We start from the raw sequence: 27,500 nt of genomic DNA on the forward strand, positions 1-27,500 counted from the left end.
CGGGTAATGGTCCTCAATATCCAGCCACTAAAAGCATAAAACCTTTTATACTTTAAATTATACTTAAAATGATGTTCTTATGAGCCATTGTGGCACCAAGCGAACACTGACAGTTTTTTTTCCTGGGAAAACCCTAAGCATGGGAGCAAAGACCTCTTGTGTTAGTTAATAGCTCTGCTTTGATAAGCCAATCAAATGTTGAGATTTGCAGTACAGAAGGCTCGTTTCAAAGACCCAAAATGCAAGTAGTCTGCATAAACATTAATCACTGATACTATTTTTCCATCATTTGTCCAGCTATCAATACCCAAACAAGCTGCTGTACAAAATTTTAATCCGAGTAAGTGTTGTCATAACATTAATAGTTATGTATGATAATTTTATCTTCACCTCAAACAAGCAAGAAAGAAGCAAGAAATGTTTGAGCCATGAAACTTCATCCAACATTGGTGATAGTTTTTTTTTGCAATAAAACAGAAGCAAATGTGAGCAATAGATTAAGAGGAACATCAACTGGGAGTGACTTCTTCTCTTCCCACTTACCCTGTCTAAAGCATTGACATCTGCATTATGATCCAGCAACAGCTTGACAGCAGATTCATGTCCATACCAACAGGCAAGATGCAGCGGTGTTAACAAAAACTAGGGAAAGAATAAATGTAAAACCAAGATATAAATTCTGGTGCCCAGCACTGGCTGAAGGGGGTGTTAAGCAACAAAACAATTTAGGCTTCACCTTTGCCACACCAAATTCACATGTGTCAGGATCTCACTCGCACACAGGTGTGAAAATTAAAAGATACGTCAGGGCCATGGATTGTCAGTTTTAAAACTGCGAGGTGTTACCTTTCTGGCCGTCTTTTAAAGTATAAATGTAGGTACATGTATTTTTTAATCTGCGCACTCAGGGCTAAGTAAACGTGGGCTAGAGAGTATATTATTTTGTTCAGTGGTTATGCAGAAATTTAACTGAAAAATATATAGACCTATATAATAATACAAATGTCTTGAAGAACCTGATCTCTTTCATCAACATTTGCACCACTCTTCAAGTGCCTGTTGACCTCCTCATATTGTCCATTGATTGACGCCCTGTGAAGTGCACTTCGAGATACCTAGTGACAAAAAATTACAAACTTAACACACAGTTACATTGTACAGTCTGTATCTCTCCAAGGTCACCAAAAAGAGGATGGTCATGGAACCTTCATTTGGAGTTCGTAAAAGAGATGTGCCACAAATATGGGGACCAAAAATCACTGAAGCAAACAAAGTTTCAAAATCTTTAATACGCAGGGCGCGACGAAAGTGCTGTCCGATAGCCTGAGGCTAGTGGAATGACTTGTCGGGCTAGCGTTTTCTTCTCGTAGCTTGCCCGATGGGCAAGCACCATTGGTTCCCCATTTCTGATGATAAATTGAGCTTTTATACCAAAAAGTGTGTAGCAGAAAGCTCCTGAGAGAAAATGATAATGTTATGTGGCCAAATTATCGTAGCGTGATAACGTTTTGCACCGTAAATAACATCATGACTTTTTCTGCTTTCAAAAGCGACCGAAGTATATTTTATAAACAATTTAATTTCGGGCTAGCTCCTCAGACCTTCGGGCTAGTAACCTCAAGTAACAGCTTGCCCGAAGGGCAACCTCATCTTTTCATTTTCGTCTCACCCTGAATACGATTAAGTACTGCATAACTGCTGTAGTATGTACATGCACATCTAAATTAATTTCTCATTATGACTATGTGGTAAAAGTCGACAGGAACCAGTACAGAACTTCAAACTCCCAGGCAGTGCAAATGTAAAATAAAGAAGCACTTCATAACGATCAATAGAAAAAGCTTGGAATACTTAACAAACAACAGAGTTGGGAAAAGGAGATCATGAAAGAAAAATGTAATCATTCAGTGTGTCCACAGTCTTCCTTGTAACAGGACTAAAACAATTAAAATGTTACTTTTAAGCTGTTGTGGAAGTCTGCAATGAGGGGACTGATCTCCACACACTAATCTTTCAAGTTTCAGTTTGGCTGGGAATTTAACCCCTGTCAAAGGTAAGGTGGTTACAGTATATTCCGAGGAAAAATCCTCTTTGCTTAAAGACCAATGTTGCTAAAAACAGTATTTTCTTTTCATTGTGAACTTACTTTGGCCTTTTCCATTCTCATAGCCCAGCTTGTGTCCTGTTCCTTGACCTGATAACAAACGAAAATACAGATTTCCTGAGACAAGGAATGCCATCCATCTCTTCAAACAGATATTAAATGCTTTTCTATGATCCTGTCAGGGTTAAATGTACGTAACTTTACAAAAGTGGGGGAGAGAAGGTCAACTTGATCTCCTGGCTAATCAAACTTCTGAGTTACACATTATAAATTATTTTGGTTCACATGAGAAAAATCGATGCCCATCATGCAGGTGATCACTGGCTGTTACTGGTAAAACCTGACACCAACACTTAATACTACCATCCATTCCCCTATTCAAGACACAACCTCAAATTTTAGAGAATAGGAATAATAAAATTGTGAAATCATTCTTTTAAAAAATGTTTCCACAAGATAAGTAGCCTTCAAGGTAATTTTGAAGAGCTCCCCAAAAAACTGTTGGCCATTTACTGACTGTTGGCCAACAGCCAGTTAGGGGAGCTCTTCTTCGAAATTACCGAATCTCAAATCCTCAGACAGAGCAATATATATTTCATGTAAAACAAAAAAGTACTTCATAAAGATCAGAAGAAACAGCTTGGAGTACTTTACAAAAAACAGAGTTGAGAAAAGGAGAATATGAAGTACATGTAATCATTCAGTGTGTCCACAGTCCTTCCTTCTTCCAGTACCTGGTGAGGCTTGAAACAATTACATGAACATGTATTTAAAATGTTACTTTAAAGCTGTTGTGGGAGTCTACAATTAAGGGACTGATCTCCACACCTTAATCAATTATTCTCTTACGTTTCAGTTTGGCTTGGGATCAATGACCCCTGTCAAACGTAACTAATAACTTGGTGATTATATTCCTGGCTGGTAAAAATCCACTTTGTTTACAGACCAATCATACTGAACACCAACTGAAAGTATTTGTTTCATCAAGTAAACTTACTTTGGCCTTTTCCATTCTCACAGCCCAGCTTGTGTCCCATCTCTTGACCTAATTCCCTAATTCCCAACTTTGGAGCAAAGCCATTAATCTCTTAGATTTTCCAGAAAGTCAATTGCATGTGATGTCAACTCATTTTGTCAAAATGTCCGTACAAGCTAAGTTCATACATTGTACTTTCATTTTCTTTTTCTCCTGAAAAGTCTAAAAATTCAATTGGGTTTCCACAATCATGGGCTGTTTCACAATAATTATTGTCCTTTTCAGAAATTATGGACATCTATCTTTATGAGGGATAATCTGGATACATGTACACTTTCCTAGCAGTCGATGATTAACATGGCAAACCTCAAAATGCAAACTGCAAGACTATATGAGTTTGTTACACTACTTATACCACTAGGAATAAGCCAAAGGCAAATGTCTAATTTTTTGTTTAGTTTGTTGCTATTTTTTTAATTTTCAATCTTTTGTAGTTCTAACAACAAGCTTACATTTGTTGTGATGCACGTGCCCATGTTTTATAGAAATCCATTTGGATTTTTTACTACTTCCCATTTTAAAAGAAAGCAAGAAACTTACCTTCTTGTAATCTGTAGTTGTGTTCATACCACTTGTGCTGGCTCCTTGATCAAATACACCTTGTTGAGAGGACAAGCAAGTGCTGTTTAATCCTCCTGAAAAGAAGACAATCCACCACTTGGATTACAGAGTTGTTGGTTAACCTAATTCAGTTGTTATTTCTTCAGAATTTTCATTAGGTATGTTGTTTTCAAAGTAACTGCTCCACAAGGCCCTAACTGCCTCAAAAAAGAGTGCAGCTTGAATGAGTACAGTTTTATGAAGACATTACCCGGTAAATCCAGAGCCTGAAGAACACAAAGAGTATTGGGCGAACTGGTATGGCATAAGGAAATTACCCCACCGACAAGTAAAATCTATGTGGCCCTCTTGCAGCAGGTTCCCCATTAATTCACGACAGAAATGTTTATTAGAAGTGCAGGTTGTAGATAAAAAATTGAACTGATTCTCACACTTAGTGGACAATTTAAGCAATTTTCACTTCATAGACTCCTGAAAAATTCAGGTGGCTTCAACATGATTTGAACCAATGGCCTTTACGATGCCGGTGCAATGGTCTACCAACCAGTACAGAGCTATGAAGCCACTCAGTTGGCAACAGGTCAGTAATTATCTGTTGGGCTCATGTTTTCCTGTGAAAAGACTAATGAATGAAAGAAATGTATAATAGTTATACATTTCTTTCATTCATCATTATACTAAGTGCAGGTTATAGACGAAAGATAGAAGTGATCCTTGCACTTAAAGTGGTACTATGATAAAAAAATTATTTCCTTTTTTCTTCAGATTTTTTTAAAGTGTGTTTACGTAACTGCTGAATGGCAAAATTTTGAGCTTTGATTTTTATCCAAAGGCTGTTTATACTTTGAATGTAACTTTTGGATTTCAAGGTATGTCATTACTCACGTTCAAAACTGACCAATTGGACCTCAGAGGGTTGGATCTAGGGAAAAGTGATGTCATTTACTCACAAACTTAAAATTTCAGTGTGTAAACGCAGCTTATTGTACATGCAAAACACTAGTTTAAAAGTCTGAAAGTCCAAAATTCCCGTGCTGCATATTAATTAAACCACATACACACGCATTGCACTCTTAAAACTAGAAAGTGATGTTATTTTCACAGCGATCAAGCTCTCTCAAGATTTCAAAGTTGGTAATAGCGGACCATTAAATAGGAAAATTCCAGTTAAAATAAAGAGTTGTCTTTTTGAAATCAAGGCTTAAAACTTGGGTCACTTAGTGTTTACTTCACATAGTTTTGAAATCCGAAGAAAAAGAAGAATTCATTTTTTGGTCAAGTAACACTGAAGGTGGTTCAAACCAGTTTCAACACTTTCAATAGACCTTGTTATTAGAAGGATTGACACTACAACAATTTATCACATAGCAGCAATGTTATGGTACCATGTCAAACATCAATTATTGCTGAAGATGCAGTCATTTTTGTGACGTAAAAAGTTACCATGGCAACAGGAAAGCCTTGCAAAAGCACCCCATATTTTGGCTTTATTTGCTCATATCTGAAAAACGAACTCGGTGATCCCTACTTTTTTATTGCACAAAAGTGATCAGCAGGCCAAGATGAAACTTTCTGGAAAGTTTGAAAAAATTCTGTACAGCAGATTCAGAGCTACCTTAAATTTTCAATTATACCAAACCAACAACAAAATTAATCCATTGCCTCAATTGCAGAAATAAAGAGACATAGAAAGAAGATAAGAAAAAAGCCTTAAACGGCCAAACAAAGTATAAAATTGAAATCAAGTTTAAAAAATTTAGATATCGGCATCACGGGGACTCTGCAGTGGTCTCCCATCCGAACACGATTAACTGTAGTAGACACTTAGGGTGTGTTTCTTTGGGAGAATCCAAGATTGGATTTATGATCTCAGATCACACGGATGCTTCGTTCCCAAAGAAACGGAGAATCTGAAAACAGATTTTTCGGGCGTGAGGGCCCACTTTCAGCCAGTTTGCATGAATTTGATTTGTATCACAACTTTCTACAAATTTCGGGTACACCAAAGGAGACAATAGCACTGAATACTCACCTTGATTGCTCGCCATGATTCACACAAATGGTTGGAATGTGTATTTTCACAGGACTACCACTGGTCGCTGGTTTTTTCAGATCCGTCTCCAAAAGAAACACACGGATCACTAATCCTGAAGTCCGGATTCAGATAATTATGATCTCTCAAATCCACTTGGAGTGTGGATACTTCGGATCAATAATCAATTTTTGGATTTTAGTAAAAAAAAATGCAAAATCCGCTTTTGGATACAAGAATCAGGATTTTGATTTTCCCAAAGAAACGCAACCTTAGACTAACATCAAATTTAATGGTATGTGATAGGTCAAGTCAGTGACATTCCACAAGAAAAAATAAATCCATTCATCCTAGTACAGGAATCAAAAACGTGAAAAGAATATTAGAAAAAAAGCCTTAAACAACCAAACACAGCAAATAAATCAAAATTTTTAATACAAATAGTCGTCGTCGTCGTCGTCGTAGTAGTAGTAGTTTATTAGCACAACCTTATTTTCACACAATAACATTTACGGACCAGGGAATCGAACCCGGGCCACATTTGTGGAAGGCGTTAGTGCTCTCACCACACACCACTATGCCATCCCTGCATCATCCCTTCTCCTTAGCTGATTGTTGAGGCCCCATTAGGGGAGGGGGGGGGATCTAAGTTTCCTGTATCCCGTTTGTATCTCTATAATGCCAGTTTGGTTTCCAAAAAATATCCCATATCCCTAATAGGGCCTCGTTGTTTCAATTGTGGCAAATTTTATTATTTTAGTAGCATTAATAATAAGAGTTAACCTCTTTCTGTTTTTTCCAACAAATAACTTCTAGTTAAATTTAATTACAGATTAATTTTATCTTTGTGGTAATCTCTCCCCATTTTCCAAATTTTACCCGTAGTTGTAATTCACTGTAACTGGACAATTTGTGTTAACTGTTTGTGCATCTCACGGATACACCCCTATAGGCATCTTGTTTAAGCAAAAAGAATGATGGCTGGTACAATGACAGTAAATTCTAACAGTAAAGGGCCAAGGTTCAACTCTTACTTCCCAAGCGTAACCAAAAAATTCTCATTTACTTATGTATTTACCTAAACATCCACCTGGCATTTCCAGAAGAACATGTTTGCAGGTCAAGTAGTTTTCCTCTTCTATGGTTGTCTTCAGGCTAATTGTCTCCAGGCCGAGTTGCTGCTTCATTTCAATGGTCACAAGGTACCGCTCAGTCACATTATTGAGGTGACCAGAGAGATAGTCATTCCACAGAAGCTCAAGACTTTTTAAGGTTGGGCAATCCACAATGATTTCCAGAGAGCCCACGTTGACAGCCTTTAAGTTTAGCTGGTAGGCATTTTTTATAAATTCAGTCAAGGCTATGACTCCTTGAAGATCATCTGTGGAGTGGTTATGGAATTTCACAAAGTTTTGGACTTGAAGTGCTAAGATCTCATAGACTACTTCCTGTTGTTCTTTTTGTAGACCTGGTGCACTTATAAGGAGCTTGATAAGAGTGTCTAAAAATAAATAAGATTTTCTCAATTTATGGTACATGTATAGTGCTTAAGTGTTCCCACCGGGACTTCTTCAATCACCACATTGATTGAATATAATAAGCATGGTAATTTCAACAACCCAATCAATCTTTGAGTACATACACCATGGTTATATTGACCTTGGCAGATGCAACCCTGCTTCACACTCAGTCCAAAGACAGTGATGCAAAAATAAGATGTTCACCAAAAACGGTACCACAAAATGTACATGTACACGTCACTTCTCTTATTGCTTCTCCTTATTACAATATTTGGAAAAGGGAATACCAATACCTCTTAAATTCTATGACAACAACAATAACAAAATAACAATAGCGTGAACCTTTTGGAAGCACTCAATTATTTACTAAAATGTTTAGGCCCCTGAACAAAAAGAAACCTACTCAAATTCAACTACAAAACATGTACTGTCTTATAAGTACAGACATTCAGGAATGATACATAATTAATGAGAGTAGTTGTAGATTGCAGAGTGTGTTCGACATGGCAGCAGAATTTTTCAAGAGTAAATGACCCTGCAAGTCACATGAATATGTTTTGAACAACAAACAGAGGTTTCAAATACGACATTGAGCATCAAGATGCCAATCTTTGGGTTGGATTTTACAACAGGAGTTGACCACATTTTCCCCAGACTTTGCTAAATATAAAAGCAACTGTACAACACGTTCTTGAAACAATTTACCAGTGTCTCCTTTTGAAAAGGACATTATTTTGAGAAGTCAAAAACTAAAAATTCCTTCAAACATTCATGCAAAATGTACGGGTGAGGAATTTGAGGGCTCAGAAAAATCTATTGGGGAGGAGAATTAACCTATGATCAAGTGTCGTCTGTTTATTTACATATTAATTTGATAAAAAGAGTGTGTAAAAAGAACATGCACCTAGTACATTCATTTCATTGACGATGCCTCTCTACCTGCCTGTAGTGCTGAGTCAGGACTTTACCTTGACTGGTCAAAATTAAAAGCAAGAGACTTGAAACTGGTTCAGACTGGAAAAAGAATCCCCTGTTTAAATTATTGGGAAATTGCCCAAAACAAAGCAAATCCTGCAGATAAAGCCACAGAGAGCCAGGTTTCATGCTATAACTTTGCCTCTTCATGATACATGTACATCTTTCTATGATTACTTATTTCCAGATCGTTAACCATTTCATTCCTAGGGGGTTGCCATCTTGTGTTAGACATAGTAAATTCTATAAGTGGCTGTTTTAGGAGGGAAAAGGGTTAGAGGAAAATAGTTTTTAATGGATGACTACATGAACATGTGGATGTTTCTAAAACTTTCCATGTGTATAACAATGTTTCAAGTTTGACAGAGTAAAAGTGATAAGTTGCCATTTTAGGAGGGAAAGTGGTTAAGGAACTAGCACATAGATTAAATCTGATCAGCTAAAATTTAGAGCATAATAACAGAGAATTTTACCACCACAGAATCAATTGTCAGTACTTTCAATAATCTTTGAACCATGTGACTAAGAAATACTGTTACCACCCAGCAAAGCCCCTTTCTCCTAGGGAAACCAGGAAGCTTTAAGGTTACCGTATACCTTCAGGGATGTTTCGCGTCCGAGCCATGCAACGCGTCAGGTTTAAACTGTAGATACCTAAACCCTATATCAAATTAAAGCTTATAGAGCTGGCTATCAAACTATATCAAGAATTTAGAAATTAAATGAATTGTCAAAGTTTTCACGACCTCTAAATGCAAGCGTCTGAATCACCTTTTCAAAGCTACAAGTCAAAGCAAATTTTGCTTTTCGCTATTTTATAATGTTCCTCCGTTTCCCAACCCAAAGCACTAAAAAAACGTGTCTGCGATTTGCCATACTCAGTTACAGTGAAAAGTTATAGAACGTTTTCGAAATACTGTAGTATTAAAAAAATGTGAAGTGTTCCTACAAAAATCGCTCTCAGATCGGAGAGAAAAAATATTTTGAAATAAACAATTCGCACACACATTTTTGTTGATTCACGTATATGTTAACCTAGCCACTGTTAACTTAGCTCTTTAAAGTGTCTGCTTCGAGTGAAAAAATTGATTCGAGAAAACAGCGCTAAAACTGTCAATCAGACGGGTAATTTTTACTTCCATCCAAAACGTAAAACCACCATTTCTCCGCCAATATTTACTCTTTTTGAATAATTTCTTTTTTACATTTAGAGATCCCATTTTGATCATTACTTTAACCGAAAAATCCAAATTTGAAGAAAATTGCAGATCTGAAGGTATATGGTAACCTTAAATAGAGGGTACAATCAGGGCGGGGTTCGTACACTTTTTGTGACCTAAAATTCCATGACTTTCCAGGACCATAAAAGAAAAAAATCCATGACCTAGGAAGGGAGCAACGTTGCGTGGCCACCCTAATAACAGCTGCGACCGAGACTACTTGAATACATGTACACGTGAACTCCAGAATATGAAATGAGATGGGTTCCATTTGCGTTTGCCAAAACTTGAGGCAAGAATTTTATTTTGTTTGCACATAGGGATAATTTTCCACGAATTTACATGACTTGTCTTCATTTTCAAGGATTTCCAGGCCTGGATTTTACAAGATTAGAAATCCATGACTTTTCCAGAATTTCCATGACCCGTATGAACCCTGTCAAGGATATTCTTTACCATTCAGATTTTAGAATTTTTTTCACTATAGATCTGATATGATTTAATACCACTTTTTTGTAATCACAGATTCTGAATTGATCAAGACAATGTAATAAATCTTATAGACTTGCTCCAAGTCCCCCTCTTGAAACTCTTCGATTGAGAATTTAAAGCGAGCAAAGCAAGCTTGAAGTGAGGTTGTGCAGCAACCCAAGGGGCGACAAAGTTGCCAGAGAGCAACTTGTTTTGCCTGCAGGGATTCGAGTCATAATTATATGTATGAAAAATTAATGATTGACATATTCTACTTCATGGGTCATGGATTTTGCTAGACTTTCACAGTATAAAAACAAACACAATTATTAAAATTGCATTGGAAAGTTGTGTATTCCGTACATGTAGATCTTAAAAAAGCAAGGCACTAATTTTCTATAAAGAGTAACGAAAGGGCGACCTGGAGCAGGTCTATAACTAGTTCAAGTCTCTTTCATCATGTACAAGTAGTAAGAAACCAAAAATAAAAAGAGCGACTTCAAAGGTCAAACTTTTCCTGCATGATCCTGTAGGCGCAGGAGGAGGCAGTGTGGCCCAGTGGTTAGGGCACTTGCCTTGAGATCCGGAGATCCCGGGTTCAAGATCCGCTCTGACCACTTGTTGAATTTGATCCTGGTAGTCCCCGGTTCATCTTACCAGCTGCCCTTGTAAATAGCCAACTGGTTTGCCTCCGGCCAGTTGGGATTCTTAACAGCTGTAGTTGTTGTGTTCTGTTGTTTCGTTGATTGTGTTTCATTGGCCCTGAAAAGCCCTTATGGGGAGTGGTCAATTAAGTATGTACTGTATTATTGTATTATTATTGTATTACGCAGAGAGAAAGACATCTTTACCACCACAATAACCTTCTATGACTTTCTGCTGGTCATCACGGACATCTTTGTAGTTTGCTTTCCACAAACAGTAAGCGATTGCATGGACCTTGATTAAACACATAAGGAAAGCAACAAACAGAACAAGATGATCTAATTGTGGGTTTCATCTGGCCCTCTTGAAAGATCAGCACAAAATGCAGCTTGTTTGATTGACATACGCTTGACATCGCTTTTCTCTGATTGGATAACTAGATGTGCTGCAAGTGATTAAAGTCAGTTGTGCGACTGCCAAACCAGAAACTAAAAGCAAACGACTTTAGAAAGTCTTGACCTACAGATCACAGTCATATTGAGGAAGCAAGACCTGTCCTTTTATATTCTGTACATTAATCCCTGAATCACAACTACAAATGTAGTATGCTGAAAACTTAATTTCTCCTACCTCCAAATTCATTAATTTTCTGCTTATGCACAGAAGGATGGTCATGAAGTGAACCTGATGTGATGGCAGGTAACTGTTCCTCTCCAGGTCTTTGTAAATGTACTTTGGCAATACCACTTGAATCCGTTCCTGTAAATACCAAAAAAACTATTTTAAATTTAAAGTTCTAGTTAGTAAAAGCTATGTTTAAAATGGTACCAAAATAAAACTTTTTGTTTTTGTTCTTGGAATAGTCAAGTTTTTGTTAAAAAAAAAAACAAAACAATAACAACAAATCCCTTCAGAATGAACATAAATGACAATAACTCAAGAAAGTGCGACAAGGTAAAATAATATCAAAGAAGAACTGCATCATTTGCCGCATAACAGATCTCTCCTGCTGGGAAATGTCAATCAATCTAAGTCGGAGGGAAGGAAAATGAGCATTAACTGTTCAAAGGCTATGAACACCTAAGTTAGATACACGTACATGTACCTATCATAGGAGCAAGGGATATTAGGGAGGACAGCCCCAATAATAACATTGGAAATTAAGACTCTTAACCTTTGGACAACATGGTAATCATGAATTTTGGTGACCACACCCACACGATGGGACAGAATTCCTCATGATTGTCTAAATTGGGAATAGACATTCTGTCTGAAAATGACTGTCCCTAACTTCCGGATCACAGGACTGAAAAAAAGCAAAAGGTCCTCTGCCTCTGCGAACAGAGAGGTTCATTAACACAAAAATACCGGTAATTATTATATAGCATACCATGAACTATTCTCCACAACTTGTCAATGAGTGCTTTACATTGTTTTTTCCAACAGTAATGCCGCTCATAATTCTCCTTAAGTAATTTGTTTTCCTCAATGCATGCTCTGTGTCTGATGCGGACACCCTCAATCGCTTCGGCCCATTTAACAGGGTTTTCTGAATAAACTATGCTGTATGCTCCAAAGAGAATGCCCTCCATTGCTCTTGCAAATCCTGAATTACTTCCCACAAGAACTGGCAAACCAGCTGATAGTGCTTCAAGAGCAACAAGACCAAATCCCTCTGATTTTGAAGGCATGATGACAAGGTCGACTTCACAAAAGATTTCCCTCATTCTTGCCCGGCTCTGTACAAATTTTCGCACCGTCAGCTGTTCATCAGTAATTCCACAGTTGAGAAGTCTTCTCCTGACCTCATCCTGCTTCCCATCAGGGGCACCCACAAACAGAAGATAACATCGTTTTCCTTTCAGGCGTTGATCGGCAAATGCCTTAACAGCAATGTCATATCCTTTCAGCTCAAAGTCCTCATCATCTCCACGCCCACACAACAACACCTTGAAATCATCATCACACTCAACTTTGGCCTGTTGCACTAAATCCCCAAATTCCCTATTAAATAGACCTGGAACTATTTCAAAAATATCCTCATCCTTCTTACACCCCTGCAAATAGGAAGAATAAGCCTTTTTAAGTCTTGATCCCACTGGAACAACAAGGTCAGCACATTTGCAAAGATCAACCTCATTCCAGTGCTTCTGTTCACCTCTTGAAGTAGGATTATCATAACCCTTATATTTGCTGAGGTCTTCTGGAGCAGTATGCACCATGTGCACCCATTTACACTTTTGGAATTGTGGAGAACGTTTTATGACATTAACTTGCCGTCCAAGTTTCACACCATGGCCAACAAGGACATCTATTGTGTGATCTTGAGGTGGGAAGCCCAACCAGTCGAGAGGTTCACTGAAGCCTGGTTGTTGCTCTGCATCAAGAACATTGATCCCAAAATTTTGGGCTGCCTCTTTGTCTTCATGTTTGCAAGCACCCTCTGGGACCAACACAGAAACTGTGACATTTGGCTCTTGGGACAGATGAATTGCAAGCTCTCTGTTTAACGTTGACAACCCACCAGCCGAAGAATTCCATTCACTCCCTAAAAGAGTAATGTCCAGTGCTTCTTTGCTTTGGGCAAAAATCTCCTCTGCTTCTACAGATACTCCTCCTTGTGTCATGATTTCAATTCCAATTGACAGACAACTGAAATGGTTTACAAAATAAACACTGAGTATTAACAGCGATTACCATTATTTTACAGCCAAATGCTCATCCCGCTGTAAATTATGGTAATTTTGGCAAAGTTTAGGAGGTCAGTGCTTAGTGCATAGCGCATAAGCAATGGACAAGTTAGGTTTGCACAAATTTGCCTAATATTACCTTTCTGGACTGCTCAAGCAAAGAATGGAATAAAAATTATTTCATCACAACTCTGTCATTATCCAAACATGGAGGTTTAGGGAAAAATAAAAGTCTGACCAACAGTTTAGACTTAATTGGTATAAATGAGCACAGAAAGTCAAACTAACACTACACAAAAAAATGTAGGTACGTCTTACACTTACCAAACAAGTAAGTGCCAGTACAGTAAAAACCTTTCTTCTTACATATTTCAAAATTACATTTGCTTATCGAATATCCTGATATTCTTAGTGCACAGGTGCAAGGACTCTCACTGCAGTGCCCTGCTAGGACCATAATAACAGCTACCAGTAACTTGAAAATAATAAACACATATGACTATAATTGTCTATGAATTAAAGTTCTCCATGCGGAGCAAGTGAAAGGGCTAGTGACAGAGTGGTTGTTGCAAGGAGAGACTGTATGATGAGTTGTTTGTGGGGTGGACTTGTAATCCAGAGTTTCTGTCTCCAGCCTAACTCTAACCACTGGCTGAAGTATTTTTTGGTAGGCCATGTTCAGTTTTGCAGTTGCCCTTGTAAATAGCCAACTGGTCTTTCTCCTGCCTGTTGGGATTCGAAAACAACTGTAACAGTTGTAATTGCTCAATATTTCACTGACCCTGAAAAGCCCCTTAGGAGAGCAGGCAGTAAATTTGTCCAGGCACTTAGATGCTCTGACTTTTTTTTCCCCTGCAAAAGAGATTAATAAAAGATGCACCAGAAATAGAAGTCTATGCTAAGCCTACAAAAATTTGGTTTATCAACGGAGTTGATAATGTAAATTGACCACCGTACAGAGATTCTAAAAGCTGACGTTTCGAGCGTTAGCCCTTCGTCAGAGCGAATCGAGGGATTATGGGTTACGTGTAGTTTTTATAGTAGAGTAGGAGCTACGCTATTGGTGGTAACATGGCAACGTGAAAAGTAGGAATATATTAGTTAAATGAAAAGCGTTCGTTAATACCGTGAGGATTAAGGGTGCCGATTTGAAAGATGAATTTTTGTTCCAGATTCTTGCGACTTTCCGTCGTACCTAGATGTAGGGAAAGGCCGCAGATAGCCATGTGTTTTTTGGAGTGGTTAGGCAGATTAAAATGGCGAGCGACTGGCTTAGATGCATCCTTGTCATTCTTCTCACCATCGCGAAGGTGTTCGCGGAATCGGTCACCTAGTCGTCTACCTGTCTCACCAATGTATAATTTATTGCATAACGTACAGGTTATGCAATAAATGACATTTGCGGAGCATTTGAAAGAGCCAGATGAAAAGAGTTGACTCTTTTCATCCGGCTCTTAAATATACCTGGGAAATTTTGGAAACTTCATTGGCTTTCCTAAATATCAAAGTTTCTATTAGAGGCAACGTGCTATGTACTAGTGTGCACTACAAACCTACTGATTCACACAGTTATTTGTTGTATTCATCGTCACATCCATCACATGTCAAGAACTCCATTCCTTATTCTCAATTTCTTAGACTTCGACGTCTATGTAGTGATGACTCCGATTTTTCCAGCAAATCAGAGGAGACGTGCCAGTTCTTCGAAAAACGTGGCTATCCTGTCTCTGTGGTCAAAGCGGGCCATCATCGCGCCCAACAATTTGATCGACAGTCGTCACTACAAACGTCACAGAAAGATAAGAATGACAGAATTCCATTCACCCTCACTTTCCATCCTCATAATCACGCAGTCAAAAGCATCATTCTTAGTAATTTTAAATTACTCCAAAATGATCCCGAGACTGGTAGAATCTTTTCGCAACCTCCACTTATTTCATTCAAACGCGACAAAAACGTAGGCAACTTTTTAGTTAGAAGCGCACTCAAAACCAACAAGCAACCCGGCACTTTCAAATGCGCGCGCTCACGATGCAAAACTTGTCTTTTCATTGTTAACACTAGCAAGATATCGGAACCTAAGCGATCTGTTAAGATCACCGATCGTTTCACATGTACCTCCGCAAATGTCATTTATTGCATAACCTGTACGTTATGCAATAAATTATACATTGGTGAGACAGGTAGACGACTAGGTGACCGATTCCGTGAACACCTTCGCGATGTTGAGAAGAATGACAAGGATGCATCTAAGCCAGTCGCTCGCCATTTTAATCTGCCTAACCACTCCAAAAAACACATGGCTATCTGCGGCCTTTCCCTACATCTAGGTACGACGGAAAGTCGCAAGAATCTGGAACAAAAATTCATCTTTCAAATCGGCACCCTTAATCCTCACGGTATTAACGAACGCTTTTCATTTAACTAATATATTCCTACTTTTCACGTTGCCATGTTACCACCAATAGCGTAGCTCCTACTCTACTATAAAAACTACACGTAACCCATAATCCCTCGATTCGCTCTGACGAAGGGCTAACGCTCGAAACGTCAGCTTTTAGAATCTCTGTACGGTGGTCAATTTACATTATCAACTCCGTTGATAAACCAAATTTTTGTATACTACTTCCCCACCGACGCAGCACCACAGTTTCTTTAGAAACTACCCCTTCATTCATATGCTAAGCCTAAATGGCCTCCAACCCACTGAGTTTGTTTGTGTTTGTGTGCATGCTCACTGGAAGACCTGCATTCATACTTGTACTTTATTGCAAAGGTCCCAGTTTCTTGACAGCTGTCCCAGGATAAATGTAAAGGAATCTCATGACTTATCATAATCAAATAACATAAAATGAAAATTAGGGCCATCTTCATGTAACCCTTGGGGTGATGTACAGTAGCAGCTCTTGTAACATACATGTATAATGCAATTGGCTTGCTACCCTAGCCGAAAACAAAAGACTAAACAATTGAAACAAGGACTTAGACTTAATACAATAGAAGCTGCTTACAATACCAAACAATAGCAGGTTACGAGAGCTGCTACACTGCTGAACCCTTGCAACACACCCCAAGTACATGTGAAAATGAGGGCCATTATTAGGTCTCGATATAAACTAAAAGAAATCTGAGGGATACATTAGTGTGTACCTTTGCAGTCGTTTCGCTTCATCTGTGATGTTCAATTTCTTCAAATACCAAGTACATGAAACTTCTCAGGTTCTCACAAAATTCAAATGTCAAAATGAAGCATTGTGAGAGAAACTTTGATGACCTCTCACTTGATCTTTCCCTGCGAGACCTCAACACTATGAAATGGATCGGTAGAGGAACATTAAAGCAGGAGGAAATGTCAAGTACGTTTAACATAAGTTTACATAGTTGCTACTGCTCAAGAAGCAAACAAGTTCTTGTTTACTTCCGCCTGGTTGGAAATGCTCGTACCCGAAGGCAAAATGCAAGAAAAGTATGTTGATAAAGAGCTATTGATTTTCAAATTATCACAAGCAATAAATTTGCCAACGGACGGACGTGGCATCCATCGCTTCTCTTGGTAAAATGACAACTACTTCACAAATCGTCCCCTGGTTCTATCTCATAATTATATATTCTATCTCGTCACAGGAGAAATCATCATATAAACCGGAAGAAACTTGAGCCTGGGCACCATTTCCCAAAACCGTTACCAAAATGAAAACCAAAGCAGCTAAATATACCTTGTAGGATAGCCTTAACAATCCCTGCTAGGGTTTCATCAGCGTATCCAAGGGATAAGCACAGTTCCAGTTGCAGTAGTGGAAAGGTGTCTCCAGAAGCAGTGAGCCGTACGATGCGATGTTCTTTGCATCCGAAGATCGCATTTAATTAGGATACTCCTGCAGAATTATGACACCCCTCAAATTTCGAAGTGCGTTCTTTTTTTTCGTTCCTTTTCCTTCCTGTTCCAATCTGCTATAAATCTGCCGGTTTTACACCAGCTACACTCCACCTTCGTGACTAGTAAACAGTACTAGAAGTTCTGGGCTTCTTGTTTGACTTGACTGATGTTGGCGGCTGGGCTCTGGGGACGAGAAGTTGTTCATTCTCATCCCAGAGCCGCCCGGCCCACTTGGCCCATCTGGTTAATCAGAGTAAGGTAAGCAATGAGGCCCTGTTAGGGGTAAATTCCGACAAGCGACATGGCCTTGAACCGGCGACATGATAACCACGAACTGGTGACGACCGACAGACTATTACAACGAATTAGCGAAAGCGACAGAAATGTCAAGACTGACCGACAGCGAATTTCAGAATTGTGAATGTTCTGCGGACTGCGGAACATTTGCGCGTACACAATTCGTCGTAATTACTTAATAATGATCATTGTTAACAATAATGGTCAATTATGGCTAATAAGGGTCCAATAAAGGCGACATCTCATTTTACTGCTGTTTTGATTGTTCATTTCACGTGATTGACGTATTCAGTGCATCACTCCCTTTGAGGACTTTTCCGCTTTGCGTATCATGTTCTCCCTGCATGACCCACGTGCGCACTCCATCAGTCTGTCAGAGAGATACTTTTTTCTCTATTGATCGCGTTTATCTCGGTGTTCCAAATCGTAAGCGAGTTATTGAAATACATCACTATCAGAGTCATAAGCGAGTCGTCGGAGTGCCGAATTTGTGCACGGTCAGAGTCACGTGACGGGTTTATTCAACATCAGAGACCGCGCTATTGTTTAACCCTCTGAAGTGTGCCGAGTTTCATAACCAGTCCCCTCTACTAACTATGATTTTTCACAGACCTTTTGTAAACGCATGCCTTGCGGATAATGAATGGTCGATAATGTCCTTCCTCCTGGGTTGTTATAGTTACAGAAAAGCACAGTCTGACAACTAAATCAGAGTTGAACTCGGAAGAAACATTAGACTCTTGCACTACCAGAATTGTAGAAACGCTATTATAGCTCGATTGTTTTGCCAGATTAGGCCTTTATTCACTTGTATAGTTTCTTAGATGGAATTTCATTGACTTCAGCAACTATTCCAAGTAGTCTGAATAGGTATTAAACATTAAAAAAGGTCTCAAAACCCTGGGCTTAAAAGTACTAAAGATAGAGGCCGTATGTTCCGTTGGCGTCGTTCCAGCGAACGGGGATTGTCAGAGGGGCAACGAGCTAAAATTTATTACTGAAATTCCGACAGGCGACACAAGAATGTTCCGAAATTGCGACATAGCTAGCTGTGAAATTCAGACGGAGGACATGGGCACCCCCCCCTAACAGGGCCTCAGCAATAGACCTCTTTAGCTTGTACGTTTTGTTTTCCCATTTCAGACCACGTGATGTTCTCAAGGGAATTTTCCTTTTGTTTTTTTCATAAGTTATGCGTACATATTCACGTGCATAGGACGACATTTGAAAGAAAGTTTTCCCCAGAGTAACATCACGTTGTCTGAAATGGGAAAACAAAATGCACAAGCTAAAGAGGTCTATTTTCTATTCAATTCAATGAAATAATCCCCTTAGACCTTTAATTGTCTGTGTTTATACACAGTCCGTGGTCCTTAGTCCATAGTCTGCACTCCGAATTTTCTTGTGACTGATTATTGAATTTTCATTGAATTGAGTTTGAACGTTCATATAAATCCTTATATTTATTCCCCACAGCCTGAAAATGATGCCTTTTGCTTAGGGCTGAATTTTAATATATCGAAAGTGGGCTATTGTGGCAATATTCAACACGGAGGTTCAACTTCAATTCAGTGAAATTCAAACTGAATTCAATGAAATAATATTCAAATTCAATTAAATGGACATTCAAGCTCAATTCAATGAAAATTCAATAATTGGTCAGTAGAAAATATGGAGTGCGAACAACGGACTATGGACCACAGACCGCGGAGATTGAACTAAGTGAGATGGGTCTGACATGGGGAGAGGATCAGGCAATTGCGAAGGACAAGACTCGGTGGAGGAGGGACATTGTTGCGACCCTATGCCCCAATGGGGGCCATAAGGATTTATGATGATGATGATGATGATGATGATGCATTTTAATATATCGAAAGTTGGCTATTGGCTTGTTATAGTTGTGCCTCAGTCTCGTTTCCTTTTGTCAGTTGCTGAGTGACAAAGGAAACCCAGATATGCAAATTGAAAAGACATAGGAGAAGCTTCTTTTTGTGTGGCGGGAAAACCGGCAGCAACCTTTAGATGGTTTCGTGGTCTGCTTTGGCAGCGTTTTGCATCATCAGCCTGACTCATCATTTGCTATGGGTCCACCAATGGCTACGCTCCGCCATGTCCTAAACGTCAGTTCGGTAAACTGGTCACTATTTTACAAATGTTTCCAAAATTCGTCTCGTGCGAGCACAGGCTTGCCAGGCTAGGAAGCATTTCCAAATTTATCTTAAAACTCTGCATTAGCCTAGGTGTAGCCGTACATTCCCCTCGAAGGAAAAATGGGAGGAGGGAAGGTCTACGAAAAGTATTGTATTTCCCAACACTCGCCTTTCACGCTCATTATTATTAAGATATGGGAGAATTGATCGAGCGCTTTCAGGGAAGTGGAACGCGTTAGTTGCTCCAACACGAATTTTTAGCAAAGAGGGGTGGGAGGGTGGGCCGTTCCACCTTGCTCCTTGGCGCTTGATCAGAGACTGAGCAGAGAACGAGTGTTCGCCAGAATTTATAAACACCCCCTGGGATTTAGAAACCTTCTGTGAATGCATACCATCGTGTAGAGTGGATGTTATTCGATGTTCACACTTCGCGCTTTATTCCTGAGTGTTGTGAATAGCACTTATGTCCATCAATGACCCTTGTTAAATGCACGTCAAATTTTGACATCCATCACGAAGTGTCCCTTTAAGTCTAAAGCCCTGGCCAGACGAGAGCGAGAGATGATGAGAGTTGAAACTCTCGCTCTCGTTCAGCCAGGAACTCTCATCCACTCTCGGCTACTCTCGTCGACTCTCGAGAGCTCTCATCGGATTTGAACCTGCTCAAATTTTTCACGAAAGTTGGCGAGAGCCTCGTCTCGTTTGGCCGCCCACGAGAGTTTGAGCGAGCGTTTTGCGGTCAGCAGTTATTGTTTTCTCCTAGCGGGCTCAGATAAAAAGGGGAAAAAAATAATATGGCGTCGGATTCGGGGACCAAGGAAAACGCCAAAGCTGAATATATCGGCTGGCTAGTCGCCACATTTAACTCAGAAAGGGTTTTCCCAGACTCTCTCTATTGTTTGCATGTGAAACTCGCGACAAACTCTCGTCAACTCTCGCTTTCGTTTGGCCAACTCTCCATCACTCTCATCTATTCTCATGAGCTCTCAAGAGTTTCAGCTTTCAACAGCTCTCTCTCTCGTTTGGCCAGGGCTTAAGCCTTTGCTACCAATTTCTAACAATAAGGTAAGTCGGAGGGTTAGGGTTATGTTTTGGAGAGGATAAATGCAGCTGGTTATCTTTACTTGATGAGCAGCATTTGGGGAACACTTTGTGACGTAAATTGTCTGTATTCCGAGACATGAGTGCAAGGGGACACTTTGTGACGCTTATTGAAATCCACGTGCATTTAATTAGGGTCAAAGACGAAAAGCTGGCACCCAAATCGTGTTTTGGCGTGGCGTAACGCATTCAGCAAGAAAATAAATAATAGTTTTCTCATTGGCCACTTACCTTTTAGTTGTTTAAGCAGGTCATTTGATGTCCGTCGGAAGTTTACAGACAACTTGCTGGAAAGTTGCAATTTAAAATTTGCACTTAAGTCAAATCTAAATAACTGGACGTAGAAAGATCCGGAAAAAAAAACTTTATGCTTCCCAAGGGATATTGAGAACTAAAAGAACTTTATTTTGAAACGATAATGTTCCAAGCTGAATAGCTTGTGGGGTAGTGCACAGATGAAATCAAATCAAATTAAAACATATCAAATCATATTGGTTTTGGCTGAGAGGGGAAAACCGGAGTACCCGGAGAAAAACGTCTCGGTACAGAGTACAGAACCAACAAACTCAACCCACACATGGTGCCGAGTCTGGGAATCGAACCAGGATCACATTAATGGGAGGTGAGTGCTTTCACCACTCAACGTCTTTCTGCACATTTTTCCCGACATAAAAGTAGGCTGCGTAGCTTCCGGGATACTTTATTGCAGGATTATTTAAACACGCTGTGTTTTGGCCGCAAGTGAAAATTCAAAAGTACTAGTCTGCACGTCAGTCGCGGTCTACACGCGGCCAAGGCCGTCGTGCTCGAGAGTGTTTAAATAATCCTGCGACAGAATATCCCTCCTGCTACGCACGCTAAGAGTCAAAGTGGTACTACGACCAAAAAAACAATTCTTTTTTTTCTTTGGATTTCATAACTATGTTAACTAAACACTAACTGACCCAAGTTTTAAATTCTGATTTTAAAAAGACACCTGTTTATTTTAACTGGAATTTTCTTATTTATTGGTCCGCCATTACTAACTTCAAAATCTTGAGAGAGCTGGGTTGAGGAGAAAATGACGTCAAAGACTCACTAGTTTAAGAATGCAATGCATGTGTACGCGGCCGAATTAATATGCAGCACGGGAGTTTCGGGCTTTCAGACTTTTAAACCCGTGTTTTGCATGTGTAATAAATTGCGTTTACACGCTGAAATGTTAAGCTAGTGAGTAAATGACGTCATTTTCTCTAGATCCTACCCTCTGAGGTCCAATCCACCAGTTTTGAACGTGAGTAATGGCGGACCGTGAAATCCAAAACTTACACTCAAAATAAACAGCCTTTGGATAAAACTCAAAGCTCCAAATTTTGCCTGTTAGGTGTTAAGCAAACACGCTTTCAAAATCTGAAGAAAAAAAAGGAAATGATTTTTTGATCATAGTACCACTTAAACAGAATTAACGATTACGTGCTAACGCACACTGAAAGCGGGTTTATTGATAATGTTAATTTCTTTCTTTGCCAAACAAGAAAAAAAAAACGTAAATAAATGAATTAGTTATCAATTGATGAAATTATGGACTCCCAACATGCTAGTTTCCACTCTCAACTTGTGGTAGCTCCCCTTGATTCCAAACCCGCTTATCACAGCCGCCAGATGTCATTGTGAATCTGTCATGCCTAGACATCGGGTTTGGATCGTAATGACCGCATGCGCAAAACACAAGGATATACATGTACTGTATATCCTCGTGTTTTGCGGCGTGTTGGTTGCTCGGCCGTTTTCTTCGCTGTTTTCTTAAAGGTAAGTGAAGTTGTGTTGATTTATTCGAAGTACCACTGGCAAATATAACTAAAGCTAGTTATGAGAAAATCAGAAAGCTGTGTAGTAGTGTGTTTTGTGAGAAACAGACGCTGCCAGTCGCCTCCGCGTGGCAATTCGTGCCGGTAACGATGCTGAGTTGTGATTTGTCAACTCCGCTGCTTTTCACAGAATATTAAAGTTCTCTCTGCGTGCAAAGTTTTGAGACTCGTGCAAAATATTCCCTTCGTCGGCTATTGAGTATTAATCAGATGAATGCAGATATTTTCAAGTTGCTGAGTTGACCACAAACACATGAACATGTTGAGCTGTGAGAGTGACTCAAGCTTATTGATTTGAAACTTATTGAACTCAGTGCTGTTTAACGCAGTATGACCCTTTGTTCAAATTTGTTCTACTATTCGTTTTGGTCGTCGCCGTTGTATCAAGTCCATTACCAAGATGTTGAGCTATTAAACGTTGTTGTTGTGTTAACTTTGCAACTGGTTTATGACACTGCTTGAAAGCACCCCACAAGTCCACTTTCCCCGAATATTTCTGGGCAATCAGCACAATAAAAAAACATTATTTTACTAGACATCAAACGCACTTTACTAATTAATCCATGATTACTATTAGTTTGTAACTCAAATTGTGTATGCTCGACAGATATATTTTAGTTACGAGGCTTTCAGATGTTCAGATCTGTGTTAACGCTAAGTTGCATAGCGAGTAGGGGTGAGTAATTGGTAGCCACACAAAAATAGCTGCACTGCCATGACACAGCACCTTTAAACACGATTTGCCTTGCACGAGTGATCGTTCTCAATCGCATGGGTAATAAATTCTCATGCAAGAATTGCCCTTAGCTGGAAAGGTTTGGTTTGAGGGGGGGGGTCAATCTAAAAATAATGTCTCCATCTGTAAAATTGCCATTCTACAAACGCAATGAACTTGTAGGTTCCTAGTCATGGGTTTCTGCTACCACTTAATTTTTTCAGATGCCAGAGAATTCATTCTAAGCTTAGTCTCCCTCGCAGCCGTTTTTAGTGTCGTCACGCAACGCTCCTTCCCACAAACGGCTGCTCACATTCGAACAACATTCCTTTCCCTTTGTAGTCTTTGCGCCAATGAGATCACTGACATTGTTTCTTATGTGACCAATCAGAGCACAGGAGATTGTAATCAACATCGTTTTTCCCGCGCGTTTTGAGCGTAGTTTCTTGATGGAGGAAACGCCGAAGAAGGTTGTGCAAAGTGATCGTTGCTTTATTTGTTCCACTTCAGTTCAGAAAAAAGAAAAAATTTATGTTTTTGGAAAAAGTTCTTTTGATTTTCCGGCGATTATTAGTTCCTGTCTGGATGTGAATGCAAGCTGCTATTCAGCCACCAGCGAGTTGTCAGTTTGTAAAGCGTGCTAATGTCGACTGATCAAGTTCAAAAAGGCCTCTGATCATCTTGAAGAGCTCAAAGATGAATTGAAGGGAATCTTCAAAGATCGCAAACTTCCCAGAACGAAGCGCTTTATTGAACGTTGAGAGCGACGGTGGAGAAACCCAAGCTTCGTGCTGTGGGAAATCCTCGAAGTGTTTGCAATTCGATCCGATCAATATCACTAGTACTTCTAATGCTACAGCCAATTCTAGTATTTCTACCGTGATCAGCCAACAGGTACATTATAATACTCCGGCAAGATTTCCTATTGGTTCTATTGGTGTGTCTCCTATTAGAAGTCATCCATACGGACTTGTGCTACAAGCGTTTCCTACTCAAGTGACAGTAAGACCCCCGTGCGAAATTCCTCAACCGATGCTTACTTCTACTCCAATCGCCTCAAAAGCCGCTGCTTCCAATCATCTTACTAACACTAGCGAAACTTCAAAGACTGTTTTAAGCGTCCAGTATCCTAGTAAAACTATGAACAAAACCCTCTGTGGAAGCTATCAGACCATTGGAAAGGCTTTAGCACATGGCGTACCTTCACAGATCGCAAATGCCGTAATGAAAAATCCAATGCTTAGAAATCACATCATTAAAAATGTATTGAAAACTTTGTCCAAAGAGGTAGCGGCGTTGTGCTCAAAAAAGAATCCTTCAATTTTAAGAAAATCAGGCAAAGAAGATCTGGCCAAATTCGACTTGCAACTCCTCTGCAACGAGTGGAAAGAGAGAGCTCCACTGTTCTACTCGTTCTTGATGACTTCCGCAGTAAACAAAAGGACCACAGAGTGTTCTTGGTTTTCAAGCATTGCCATAGCAGGATCAGTACTTTTAAAGCAAAGGAGTGAGAAAATGGATGTAACTGCTTCGGTGCTTGGCGTACTTCTCAAGTCAAAGTCAGTCGAGGTAGGTTATAGTAGTTCTTTTCCTGATGGAATATGTTTACAGGTCCATACCGGAAGTGCTAAATTAAGTGAGATGTAGGGGGAGGGGAGATGAGTCCATCAGTTAAATGCAAAGAATGAATTTATGTAATCACTAAAAATGGCCATATATCCCAGTCATATTTACTGAAAAATGTATCATAGTGCAGTCCATATAACATAAATCTGAAATAACAATACAAAGCACCTGCAGTTACAATAGAGAGGGCATTTGTATGACAATTTTATTGTGTACAATTTACTTACAGAATTCTTGCCAAGTTTTCTTTCTTAACATTCAAATTATTATTCCTTCATGAAAATTAAAGAGAGAGAGAAAACCAAAAAGAAACAAGAATGCCATGTTCAGATTCAACTCACCAGTTCTTTGTTTTGTTTTTTATTTTTAATAAAAGTAACAAGCCAGCTTGTGGTTGTACAAGTGACATGCTATCAAATATTCATCTCAAAAAATCTCTTTTCTAATTACTTGTTTAGAGCAAGATAAATAGACCTTTTTCACTTGTACATTTTGTTTTCCCAATACAGATCATGCGATAATATGCAGGAGATTTGATCCTTTATCTTGCTCATTAAAAGGAGTACATGCAAGCATGAATCTGTCTGCATGTACTCTTTTTAATGAACATGACAAAGGATCAAATCTCCTGCATGTTATCACATGATCTGTATTGGGAAAACAAAATGTACAAGTGAAAAAGGTCTATTGCGGTAAGCTACTGTTAATTTATATTATTTCATCTCTTTAAGGAAAGCTAGTAAAATATATCACATTCGTATCATGGGTTAGCTGACATGAACACTTAACAGGTTCACTTTCTTTGGTATAGGAAGGATACACAGTAACCTATGTACATATTTGCTTGCTCAACAGGCTACTATCTCCAGATTTAACAAGATGAAACTGACTAATGCAAATTTCAGTATCCTGAGAAAACTTGATGAGCTTGGTGAGAACCATGATGCAGATCTTGTCCAAGCAAAACAGCAAATTTCAAATCAAAACAGAGAATTGAAGACTGCTCAAGATAAATGCAATGCTGCCTTTACAAGACATGCTTCCCACACCCACTGTTCTACTGAATGTCGTGATGAAATCCAGTCAGCTTTAAGAGAGAAATGTGAGCTGAAAAAGGCAGCTCACCCTGGCTTTGTCATCTCTTTTGACAACTTGGACATTCACTTGGAGCGAAAGAACATGACTATGGATTCACAGAACAAAGACTTCCACTGGGTAAATCATCAGATGGTTGAGAACAGAGTTTCTGGGGCCATGCTGGAGTCTTCAGCACCAAAAGCAAATCTGCTTGATGTTTGTAATTTGAAGTTTTTGCCATCAGTGGAGGATCAAAGATGTCAGAGGCTTAACTACATTATCCTGTGTTCCAGAATATTGGTTGATTACTTTGATGTTTTAGCACCTTTGGCTGATGCCTGCATCCGACATATTCCACATAAATATTCAAATGAATTATCCCAGAAAACCAAAAAGGTTTGTTTCACATCAGTCATATTAGAATCATCACAGAAGTACATGTATTTCATTCAGCCATATGATCCAATTTCAGGGTACGATTTATGTATGGTACCTTACCAAAAAGCTTAAATTAAAAAATGTGTATGGCTGGATAAACTTGTGTTTCTTAAAATATAAATTTAAATAATAAAGTCAGACATAAATGACCTGATCACAATTATTTATTTATTAACAAAAAGTGAATCTTAAGTGGCAGTTATAGGGCAGCCAAGACAGTGATGGTTTTTTAATAAACCCCTAAAGTCCACACAGCCCTACCCAACTCAGCAATGCATTAATTGTACATGCTCTGTAATCTATATCCTAAAACTCATCATTTCATCCACTTGTTGTTCAAGCCACAGAGTGCTTATGTCATGTATTTTCTATCTGCTATCATCTAATCCTTGTTCCACTCCCCTTTGACTTGCAAGTGTCAGCTGCTAAGTGTATATGTGTATCACTATAACAACTCAGTGTTTAAAATTGTCTTTCAGGTTCCCCTTGGATTAATATTCAAGAACGAAAACGCCAATGAGGACATGATAGAAATTCTACAGCAGTTCCATGATTATCTTCCTCAGACACACAATGGTGGTATAGATGGTCAGTTGTTTTCTGGAGACCAGCTTACAATTGAACGGGCAGTGAATATTATATCCTCTGTGGCCAATGGTTACACTCCCAAAGACAGACTTGAAGGAATCAACTTACAACTGGGTGATTGGCATGCTGCTGTCAAACTACTCAGTGTGAGTAAAACAATATTAAAATTACCAACACATTTTTTTACAAATTACTTTTGTCACTGAAAACGCTGTAATTTCTTATGTTGAGTACAATAGGTCTACTACTGATTCATCATCGTCATTACTTTATTGTACTATACTAGTGTTTTTTCTCGTCAACAGTTGATCTACTCCAGATTCTACAGTGGAAAATCAACAATTGACAGTTGCACCATGTTTTCAGACCGCAATCTTATTAACCGAAGAAATGTTTCTGGGGATGTAACATCATCGTACCGTCCAGACAGAGACTTCCTGGAGATTATTTTCCAGTCAAGAGTCATTGCAGCTGCCAAAAAAGTTCTTGGATTTGAAAACAAGACTGGAAAGCCAACAAAGTTCAACTTA

The 27,500-nt window shown here is 39.1% G+C and overlaps 2 protein-coding genes across 2 annotated transcripts in view; one reads left to right on the top strand and one right to left on the bottom strand.

Annotated features, from left to right (window-relative positions):
• LOC138059858 (uncharacterized) overlaps positions 1 to 17,289 on the bottom strand; it is an 18,863-nt gene extending 1,574 nt beyond the window's left edge. The window contains exons 1-9 of the mRNA XM_068905503.1: positions 16,971 to 17,289; positions 16,405 to 16,562; positions 11,955 to 13,216; positions 11,195 to 11,323; positions 6,812 to 7,234; positions 3,681 to 3,775; positions 2,147 to 2,194; positions 1,017 to 1,115; positions 544 to 642 (exon numbers count right to left, since the gene is read on the bottom strand). Of these exons, the coding sequence (XP_068761604.1) occupies positions 544 to 642; positions 1,017 to 1,115; positions 2,147 to 2,194; positions 3,681 to 3,775; positions 6,812 to 7,234; positions 11,195 to 11,323; positions 11,955 to 13,191 (2,130 nt within the window). The 5' untranslated portion in view covers positions 13,192 to 13,216; positions 16,405 to 16,562; positions 16,971 to 17,289. The remainder of the gene's footprint in view (positions 1 to 543; positions 643 to 1,016; positions 1,116 to 2,146; positions 2,195 to 3,680; positions 3,776 to 6,811; positions 7,235 to 11,194; positions 11,324 to 11,954; positions 13,217 to 16,404; positions 16,563 to 16,970) is intronic.
• A 7,071-nt stretch (positions 17,290 to 24,360) lies between these two features.
• Positions 24,361 to 27,500, top strand: part of LOC138052123 (uncharacterized) — a 4,380-nt gene continuing 1,240 nt past the window's right edge. The window contains exons 1-4 of the mRNA XM_068898504.1: positions 24,361 to 24,810; positions 25,723 to 26,340; positions 26,862 to 27,116; positions 27,276 to 27,500. The exon at positions 27,276 to 27,500 is cut by the window's right edge and continues 342 nt beyond it. Of these exons, the coding sequence (XP_068754605.1) occupies positions 24,382 to 24,810; positions 25,723 to 26,340; positions 26,862 to 27,116; positions 27,276 to 27,500 (1,527 nt within the window). The 5' untranslated portion in view covers positions 24,361 to 24,381. The remainder of the gene's footprint in view (positions 24,811 to 25,722; positions 26,341 to 26,861; positions 27,117 to 27,275) is intronic.

The sequence above is a fragment of the Montipora capricornis genome, chromosome 1 (genome assembly GCF_036669925.1).
Source record: "Montipora capricornis isolate CH-2021 chromosome 1, ASM3666992v2, whole genome shotgun sequence".
NCBI classification, from domain to species: Eukaryota; Metazoa; Cnidaria; class Anthozoa; order Scleractinia; family Acroporidae; genus Montipora; species Montipora capricornis.